Genomic DNA, 11,333 nt, shown 5'->3' with positions numbered 1-11,333 from the left:
TATATATATATAAACATTTTTTTATTTTATACTTATATTTATATTTTATAACTTTTTAACGTCCGACAATAGGGTCATGACCTTGACAACATATGTTCAAGGTCAAGATCATTGGCGAGGACTCCCCTAAACTACATATTTACCCATTTGATAAATAAGAAATGTTTATAACTTGGAAAGGAAGCATTTCTGAATCTATGTTTGTATGACTTTTTTTCATCCTTACAATAAGTGGAATATACTCTTAAACAACCAACTATTTTGACCAACTATTTCTGGAACTATTTCTGGAACACCCTTATATGTAATTATATAGTAGTTAGACGATCGTAATTATACATTTAAGCAGTAAACGTCATTTGGTGATAAACTATCAAAGCGAAGTTAAGATGAAATCACACAATGCTTGATTTCTTAAATGATAAGCATGCACGCATGCATGTACACATGCATGCACACATACATGCTGCTATGCTTGCTTTGATGCAGTCTTGATAAATAACTATGAAATTATTTCTTTTGCTTGGTGCATGCAAGGAAATAAGCTATGAAGTAATCCATAATAAATATAAAAATCATGTATATGCAGCATGCAGCGCTCAATATGTGTGAATGAATTCTAGCATAAATCAAAGCAGGCATGATTGTTATGCATGCTACAATTCAAGAAATCGAGCATCATGTGATTCCATCTTTACGAGATAATAAATGACCTCACGTTAACCTTCGCACCGAAAAAACACGGAAGAATATACAGGATATTCTAAAAATGACACGTTTCCTGTTTATTACATTGATAGCTATGCGAAGAGAATCGTTAACAGATTTCCAAGCAACAGCAACAATGCTTATATCTGGTAAAAAACTGATATACATTCCAAAATGATAAATAATAAAAGATAAAGTTTTGTGTATATTCGTTTTTTATTTAATCTAAAAAATAATAATATCTTGTCTAATGGTAGATCAATCGGATTTATAAGAATTTTCAGATATGTATACGCGATAAATGTGATAATGAACACGGAAAGAACGAAGATTTTACTTTTTTAAAAAAAAAGTAAAGTATTTAAAAATTCCACTAAATAATTAAAAAATAATTTTATTGGGCAATCAAATTAATTATGGCGAATATAGGTACATTAAGCTGCTAAATTGTTAAAATTTTGTGTAATATTGCTCATTGTACGTGTTTCTTACATAATTATTGTAATGGCTCAATAAAATTTTCAGATCTGTATCTAGCTAAATTTTTAGATACTTCAGCGAAATCGTTCTTACTGTGTAATAAATAGTCGCTCGTAAAAAGCAATATCAATGATAAAGACACTTCGAGGGGGTAATCACAGTTAAAATATTATCCCACAGATTATATGATTTTATTTGATTTTATATGATTTTGTCTGATTATACAAATAATTTTTTTCACTACATATCATTTGATATAATATACGATTTTATTTAATATTATACAATGATTTCTCGTGGTTGCATATGTAATTATTAGTATATATGTAGTTTATATAGAGATTTCATATAAATTTTATAATGATTTCGAGAACTCTGTCCCACGATTACATTAAGTAGTTAGTTTAGTTCTCTCTCGAGACACTTCATCGATAATATAACGTTCATAATAAATTCGTACGCTATTTATTGTAAAAAAATCCAAAACTATTTGCGTTCGACACTCAGAGATTTACATTCGCTTTTGTCGCTTGATCTGCATCCTAGAATTCTCATTGGTATGTGGTCTGTTTTCTGTTCTTGCACTAGACTGCTCTAGCATTCTCTTTCTCATTTTTAACAAATATCAAACATATACCTGTCACTTCAAGTTCCAAAAGTGCACTAATTTGGCCACAGAAAACAGACCTATATTCGTACTTAAAAGCGGATCGGAACTAGTTTACCTTGAAATTAAAATAACATTTTACTGTATCATTATAATTTCATGCACCTTCACATTCGGTTCTTAAATATTTGTGCACGTATGGAGAACTACTGGTCAGAATGGCCAGGTGAATATGAATGACATACGTGACAATAGTGGCGTTTATCTTCTTCAGAGAATGTTAAATTGCTACTTTGCGTGTATACGTAAAGCTATGGAAAGACAACACGTGGAATGTCTTTAAGCGACAAGAATATTTCAGTTATTTTCGTACGAAATAATTTGTCCGAATGGCTAAATGAATGAAAGTAAACAATATATTTTTCCTTGTGAAAGGAATGATTTTACTGGAGCATCTAAAAATCTAGCTTGTGATACAGATATGAAAATAATTTTGTCAAACCATTAAAATAATGTAGGAAACTCAATACATATATAATAAACAATATAAAAATATTTTGACATCAATTCGAATGCCCTCCATAATTATTTTTAAAAAATTATTTTTAGATCTGTACTTAAATTTTTTAATGTTTTAATAAAACTGTTTTTTTAATTGTTTTTTAAACTGTTTTTTCTGTAATAATAATTAAAAATGATTAATGAATAAAACACTTTTGTGACGTTTTTGGAGATCTCAGAAACTAAAATGATCTTTAAATAACCCTTCAGTATCTATAAAATTAACTTTTAGTCATGTATATCATAATAGTTAAAAAGTATTCGACTTTTATTTTGTATATATTTAGCTCAAATTTGTACATTTTTTAATATATTTATATATTTTATATATTTTATTTTATTTTTGTAGTATTTATTAAACTGTTAAAGTTTCAAAATCGTAGAACAGAGAACTGCGTTTTATGAGAATTACGTTTTGCCGGACATCGTATAGTCTATTGTTTCGCTGATTATGCAGGTCATGACGTGAGAAACAATATGCAAAAATTTTGCAGTCAACAATACATTAACTCGTTCTCGTTTTTCCTTGGAACAGACGCGTAGAAAAAGTAGCTTAACTTTAAATCAAGTGTTTCTATTTAGCAAGTTACGATTGCTAAAGCGTTATTTAAACTATTATCTACTTCTTTACTTACTATTTTGAAATAAGAATGTAAAGTCGAGAGAATTATCAAGCCGGGAGGTCAAATTATATGATATTATATACTATGATAAAATAATCTCATCATTTCTTACGTGCATTGAGTGATTGATAGATTTTTTTTATATACGGTAAACACTTTTTCCTTTTGCTTCATAAATTTTGTCTATCAGTATATGTATATCATCGCAGAAATAAAAAACTCTTTCTGGATATTGAATTAAAATAAAATTACATTGAATGCTTCGCGTTGAAGAATAATTTATTTTATTTTTCTTTAGCTAATAAAAAATTTGTTTCAAAAATGTGTTTCTTTCAGTGAATAATAAATAAAATAATAAATTAACTATAAAAATATTAGAAAAACTTTTTTAGTGAAATTGAAACGGAATTCCCACATTTCAAAAATATCGCAATGGTTTTATATTATATTGGCACAAACAAAACTTGCGTCTGACATATTAAGAGAAAAATATTTGTTTGAAAACGTAGATGAATTTTTTTTGCCATGATTAAGATTTAAAATTAAAACTGATGCATTTAATTAATATATAATATTTAATTAGTATCTGTTCTACGTATTATCTGCTTAATCAGGCAATTTGTAATGAGATAAAATATAAAATAAAATATGCACATTGATTTGCATTTCTAAAAATTGCGAAGAAAATAACACGTAGAAATTATGATGCCAAACCGAATCCTTATATAATTAATTATGAATAAAAATATACAGATTGTACATATTTAATTGTTATTAATTTTTATCGTTTTTTTCGCTTAATTTCTTTCATTATACATATTATATAAATCGCTGAATAATTGATACTTTAACTAAGCTGAAAATAACGTAATGATTTAGCTTTTTATGTTGTAGCGGATCGACTGATTAATTAAAGCTCTTCCGGCCTTGCGACTACATGTAAATCACATAAACTGATTGGTTATATACGAATACAATATACGAGGGTATTTGTCTTGGACTTTAATCTGTTCTCTTTGTCCGATATCTCTGAGATATATATTAGTTGTCGAGATTTCACATAAAAAACAGAGATTAAATTATGCCATCTCGGTACAACGATCAACGGTTAACTGACGATCGTATAAAAAAAAATGTTGAATTCTCATTAATCCATCAATTCTAGTCAAGAATATCACTAAAACATATAGGTCAATATTTATAGTCGATTTTAATATTGAGATTATTTTAAGTATAATCTTAAGATGTCATAACTGACCCTTCTTCAGTTATACAGATAAAAGATGATTGAAAAAGTTAAGTGAAAAAAATTATTTACATATATATTACCAAAAGTATATAAAAATTGTTCGCACATAAATTAGTCTTACATATTACTAAAATCGGTGAATCATTTCAAAATGTCTTGTTGTCAATATGTGGATGAAACGAAATGGACAGAACTTACAAAATCGGCAAATTATTGATGTCATCTCAAAGATTGTGATAAAAATGTATTGACTTTCCAAAAATAATTATAATGTCCAGCATCACGCTATATGTCGAGGCAAAATTAAAGTCATTAATCGTCATTGTTCAGTGAGAATCAATAACAAGATTTTAAGAACTCAGCGTGAGAATTAATCTGTTCATAATCAATTGTTAGAACCAAATTTTGTAATAAAAGAATAGATAAATTATAAGACTTACATGAATGCCAGGACATAAACGTGAAATGTGTCTAATCTTATTTTTTAACATATAACATTTTTGAGATTTTTCTCTTATTGTAATTATTCTCAGAATCTAAAATCTTCGTGCCTTCCCAATTAAATGAATGATATATTGTAAAATATGTTGTGTGATTACAGAATGTCTAGAAAATTCATGTTTGATATTATTTCTATATTCATTAATTCTAGTGCCAAGTTGTTGCTTTGTCTGTCCATATATGACGCGCTACAATCATTACAATTTATTTTATACACCACATTTTGGGAGAAAGTTATATTTAATCTGTCTTTCTATACTCTAATGAAAGAATTAAGCTTATTTAAGCACTTATAACCAGTTGTGACAGAAAATTTATTGATGAATGACATGATGGTATTAGTAACATTTGGTAAAAACGGTAATATAAAAAAATTTTTTTTAAATTAAGCTTCGAGTTTTTGACATCTTTCTTAACTTTGTCATAATGTAATATTTTTTGTCATAACAAAATTATTTTATTTTTATTTTTTAAATTCTTCTTACGCAAACAGAAAATACTTTTACTTGTTTATTGGAATTATTACACATGTTAAAAATAAAATGTTTATTTTAACTTAATAAAGACGTGTAGTGGACTTCTCGAGATATGCAAAAATGTTGATAAATAGGAAACATTAAGATTTATTTTTAAATTAAATCTTTACTCTTAGTTTTCACGAATCTAAAAGTTCGATTTTTTTTTATTTCAGATTCGAAAACAATCCTCAAATCCGTCAGCGGCAGACTGCGCTCCAGCGAGCTAACGGCTATTATGGGCCCTTCAGGCGCTGGAAAGTCAACGCTCTTAAATATCCTCACCGGATACAAGTGAGTCAGCGTGAAGCTTCCACACGATATAGTTACTGCCTAATGAAATAATAATGTAATGGCGCGCTAAAGTGGCGCTAAATAAGAAAGGCGGGCATTTTAAGTAAAATATAACCTTATGCATATTAATCGTTAAAATAAGCGCGTCGTCTTGTTATTATATTAGCTCGAAACATATTATTAGATTAAAATTTATACATATATTCTCATAGATACAAATAAGCTCGTAGTAGATAAAATCATGTCATTTTGTTCATTTTCTATTTATTGTTAAACAGCCGTTATTGATTATGCTTCATGTGATTATAATTCATGTGAGTGTTCACGATTGTCACGTTTTAATTATTCCCTTATGTTAGTAATTCTAGCAAAAGATTATTAAAAGAAAGGTTGTGGGAGATACCTAAAAAATTAAAAAATTTTATAAAAACAATTAATAAACGAAGACTTCCAAATCTTTAAATCGCTTTTGATTTAGCATCCATAATGATCTCCATAAACTAACAATTCATTTTGTTGTGTTATTAAAGCTTTTATCTTATTAAAACTTTTATTCTTAAATCTTGTACAAAACAAATCGCTTTTAATTTATCATCCAATCAGCACAATTCTTATACATTTTATTAGAAATTCATTTTTTTTTTGTTTTATTAAAACTTTTGTTATATTAAATCATTATTATTCGATATTACTACTTGATATATTATTATAAATCTTGCACTTTCTTAAGATTTACCGTCAGTTTATTAATTAAAACGTCGAGAAATAGGTATTTCCTGCGAGAAATCTTAACGTTTATTGTTTATATGTCAATATACAAATACACATTAAGAAATCAGAGAGAATATCCCTTTCGCTTTCTCTTTATGATAATTAGTACCTCAGCTTTGGAGTTTTTGCTTTGTTATTAAATATCTAGGTATTTATCAATACTGGAATTTATTCACATCTTTCAGCCGATTTTCAGTTTGATTCCGACCCGTCCCGATCGGTATATTTAAATTGCGCGCGAGTTGGTGAGGTAAGGGACGGAAACCAAATTGAAAATCGACTGAAAGTTACAAGTAAATAAATTCTAGCACTGATATTCGTAAATCTATTCTACGCACGCCATCACAAACTTGCCGTCTTTTTACATAAAAAAGATTGATTTCATCATGTTATCTCGCCAAAATCTCGTCGCGCACTTTCAAATTTTTTGTTCAAATCTTGTCCAAACATTTCACTTTCTTCGACATACTACGGTCTCACTTTCTTTGGCGATACACGGTATCACTTTCTTCGCGTTTTGTTACGACACTACGGAACAGAAATATACCGCTGTTGATAATAAAAATTTTGCAATAAAAAAATGTATACGTACATATATCGTAAATTTGTTTCTAGTTACATGATAATTCTCTGCATGTCATACTGAAATCGATCCGTGAAAACGTTTAACATTATTTTAAAATGACTTAAGGATATATTACATACGTTCTCAAGGCAACGAAAAAATGATGGCAAAATTACAGATTATATTAGGTGTTTTGCGAATAAACATAAAATTGATTTATTTTTTTTATCTATACAACAATTAATCGCTTTATCATGAAATCAAATTTTGCATAAATCATTTTGAGTACTTAAAGTACTTATATTAAAAAACTGAGATTGTCATTATTGTTTAAAATAATTTAATTTTTAATGATAAATAAAATAAGTAAATAATAAAAACATGTTGTTGAATAAAAACATAATGTTATTCATACACACACATCTTTTACATACATATAATTCGTAGTATAAATATTAACACAGTTCCAATTTTAATTTACTTTGCAGAATAATTATATAATATATTCTTAAAAAAATTTTTATATTCGGGATATAGACTTTCTATGTTTAATATTGTTTTAATATTGTTGATTCAATCAACTGACTATTATCAGAATGGTTCTGTTCGATGAAATAGTTTATAGTATGACGTCTTTGTCAGAAAAAAATATATAAATTGCTGTCAAAAAATTCATGAAATTTTTTCTTTTAAATGAAATTTATCCTTTAAGACGTAACATATATCTTTTTTTGACATATTATGTCTTGGAATGACGCAAATAATATAGCATATGCATTTATTTAAATAAATCAACGGATTCTGAATTGACTTGTCCAAAAAATAATATAGTATCTTTTAAAATATGTCTTCTAATATATTACAATTATCGTTTAAGATCTCCTACTTCACTGCGTCATACATAAAAAAAGAAGCAAACAAAGAAGCATTCCTTTTCATTTGTGTACAAATCGAATACAGTTATTATGATGTCAGGGCGCGTTTTTGTCTCCGCTATATTTTGTGTAGAGATTGTATAAGAACTTTGTCAGCAGGAAACCAACTTGACATATCTTTTTTGCTGTCATTACCTTTGAATTGTACAAGGGCGTAGCACATGACATCTCGGCGAGAACTGCTTTACTATTAAACTGCTCGGACTGGTTTCCGACAAGTATACATTTTATAGAAGTCAACACGCAGATCCGGTCACTTAATTGCCCAGCATAACGATGTCGTATGATTGCTTTTCGATCGAGACAGTCATTTACAGTATTTAAAGCAATTATAATAAATCTGCAATTATAATAAATTGTGTTGTTTGCAGATACCAAATTTTTATGTCTGTTTTAAAAAAATATTCTACCGTAATTTAGTCCAAAATGTATATAACTATAAAATACAGGAATAGTTATATAAACGCATATGATGACACAATAAATGTATCTAATCGATAATACGAATCCGATCCATCCAGTTTTGGCTGTCTATAATCGCGCTTCAAGATTAATTATCTTTATGATATCTTCATAACGTTTGCAAGTTCGATGCAGTTAGTCTTTGAATAATAAGTGACCTACAAATGTATTTGTTGCTGCGTAAAAGTTGTTTCGCTGCTTGTTTGCTTCTTTTCCAAACCGGTTTCATAGTCAACCGGTGCAGCATATTTACACTTGCAAGATATCGCGTTTTACGCATCTACGATTGAGAATCTTTTCATGATGTACATACGGCGATCTAATTGAGTTTCTATGCGACACGATAAAGAAATTTATTAATGACTGTATCTTCGGTCAAGAACGTCTATGATCGATTTAAATCTCTTCAGCGATCGTTGTATTACATATTTTGACGTAAGAGTAGATGAAAGACGCTCCTATATTCGGACAACAAGAATGATGAAGGGAGAGATACGCTGTATAAGTTCCCATCTTCTATAAATCATTAATTCTATGATGCAATACGTGAATTTGTGGGAAACCGCTACAACATATTATTACAAGCAAATTGTATATTTTTCATGTCGAATTATTTATTAGAAATTTCTTACCAGGATGTCAAGTGCAGAAGGCAGCATCACAATAAATGGCCAGGAAAGAAACCTCAGTGCCTTCAGGAAACTCTCCTGCTACATCATGCAGGATAATCAACTTCATATGAATCTAACGGTAGCGGAAGCTATGAAAGTTGCAGCGAGCCTTAAGCTCAGCTCACACGTTAGTCAAGCAGAGAAAGAAGAAGTGGTAAATTAATTTTCATATTTGATCTTTTCCCTTTGATAAGTCCCTTTGATGAATAATTTTGTGATAGCATAATAACGATTAATTAAATTTAATTTTATGTACGTAAATATAAAATGCATAAATATTACATATATAACAATATTATACATAGTGGAAAATTCATCATTGTGTTTGTTTCATCTACTTCAGTGTGCTAGAAAAAGCATTGTTTATTAATATTTATTATTCATGAGAATCTGAGAAAATCTGTGTAATTTTAGTTAATTATCAGCATTATTTTTTAATTGTACAAATAAAAATTTAATGTAAATCTTTTTAACGTATTCAGTTTTATGTATTATCGATTTATTAATTGACGTTTATCTATCCTTCTGCAGATCCAGGAAATCCTTGAAACTCTCGGCTTGTCTGAGCACCGCCGTACTATGACCTCGAACCTGAGTGGCGGTCAAAAGAAAAGGCTTTCCATCGCTCTAGAGTTAGTGAACAATCCTCCTATAATGTTTTTCGACGAACCGACTAGGTAAGTTTTTATGAAAAATAAAAATTTTATGAAAAATACACACATAATTCAGTATCTATTACCTTGTGGCTAATTATAATTATGTTTTTATACATTTAAAACTTAATTCTGCACAAGTTTTCAACATATTAACTCACAATCAGATAAATATGTACATTATATTGTAACAAAAAATTACAATGTATTGACAAATTATTATTCATAAGTGACGTATAATTTTAATTCTCTCTGTGTATACAATAATTTTAATTCAAGACAAATTTTATGACATGACCTGCTCAATAAGAATGAGAGTAATAACTAAAAAGAATTAAAGAGAACTAGGAAGTGTGTAATATTTAAATAGTTATTATTCAAAGATTTGGTTGAATAAATCTTGAGTTCGTCAATCAACAAGAAATCCAGTAACGATCTCTTTTGCTTTCTCTAAATGAGACTTACGGAAGAGAAACTCCGCCTTTTCTTAATAATTTCCTTGATCTTTGAATCTCGATCTTGGCACGGCCAATGTCATCAAGAAATCACATTTTTTATAAGATTACGGAAATCAGATGTGAATTTTTTTTTTTAACTTTAATAACCGCGTCATGTAGTTCACGTTGAATTTCTCTTTGCAACTTTCAAGGAACTCTCGATACAACGATCGGCCGCGTTCCAGATTTGCAACGAAGTGACTGCATCTTCCATATAACTATACAACGATAAATGTTTACACGAATATTGATCTTAAAAACTATGACAAGTCTGTTCGAAAATTAAATAACTTATTAGATTAATTTTTTTAATGTCCTTTACTTATTATTCTGAAAGCTGATTCACATTTTGAATCCTGATATATAAAGAGATTACATATACAAATATCGCACATTAACATATCTCACATCAGTCGAAATGAAATACAAAAGGGCATAACGCGCAGCGGGAGAAAGTAAACGATGCTAGGTTTTTTTAAAACGTTTCTTTCTCGTTGAAGACTTTCACTGACGAGAGTATATTGAAATTTTTACATCTACAGCGACGTATTTCGTTTCACGAATTTATCATATACGATGATTTACAATAAATCAACTCATCTCTCTTACAGAAATCTAATATCGGCCAATTTACTACAAGACAAGTAATTACTTATTTGAAGCACTAAAAGTAATGAATAACAATGCTTTTAATACTTAGATATAATTAATTACTATTTTTCAGTATTAGATTTCTGTAGGTATTTTTGTAGATATGTCGTGTTTGTGTAATGACACAAGTTGTTTTAATAAAAACAATTCCGTATTCATGTTGTACAAAAAGTTTGAATTCGATTTCCTGATCTACGTGTGTAATATCACGTCCTCCGCAGAATGTTTCTCATTCCTCAACCGGTTCTGTAAGAACCGCTCAATATCAATTTCCTTTATGATGACAAAAGACAACGCTACAAAAAAAGTAAATCAGACCGGTCCTTTCAACTCTTTCAAGGTCTATACGAGAACTTGATCCTCCTTTATACAAAAAATTACTTTCTTAACGATCGTTCACAGTTAATCATATTGGAGAAAAGAAGAATATTAATTATATACTTCATTAGCACGTATAACGGATATTGCGCGGATAAAAAGATATGTCATATATAATTCTACTCTTTTTTTATTTTATTATAAATATATAATACAATATACTACCGACGAGATACTATTAAAAAGACCGACATCCTTACCGGAATTCGCGT

The 11,333-nt window shown here is 28.7% G+C and overlaps 1 protein-coding gene across 5 annotated transcripts in view; it reads left to right on the top strand.

Moving 5' to 3' along the window:
* Positions 1-11,333, top strand: part of LOC108756903 (ATP-binding cassette sub-family G member 4) — a 46,001-nt gene that overhangs the window by 29,127 nt on the left and 5,541 nt on the right. For all 5 annotated transcript variants that reach the window (XM_018501068.1, XM_018501067.1, XM_018501069.1 and 2 more), the window contains 3 exons: positions 5,421-5,538; positions 8,907-9,096; positions 9,474-9,619. In XM_018501068.1, coding sequence (XP_018356570.1) covers positions 5,421-5,538; positions 8,907-9,096; positions 9,474-9,619 — 454 coding nt within the window. The remainder of the gene's footprint in view (positions 1-5,420; positions 5,539-8,906; positions 9,097-9,473; positions 9,620-11,333) is intronic.

This window comes from Trachymyrmex septentrionalis, unplaced genomic scaffold (genome assembly GCF_001594115.1).
Source record: "Trachymyrmex septentrionalis isolate Tsep2-gDNA-1 unplaced genomic scaffold, Tsep1.0 scaffold13, whole genome shotgun sequence".
NCBI classification, from domain to species: Eukaryota; Metazoa; Arthropoda; class Insecta; order Hymenoptera; family Formicidae; genus Trachymyrmex; species Trachymyrmex septentrionalis.
The sequence above is the reverse complement of the archived record's forward strand: the minus strand, read 5'-3'. Positions and strand labels throughout refer to the sequence as shown.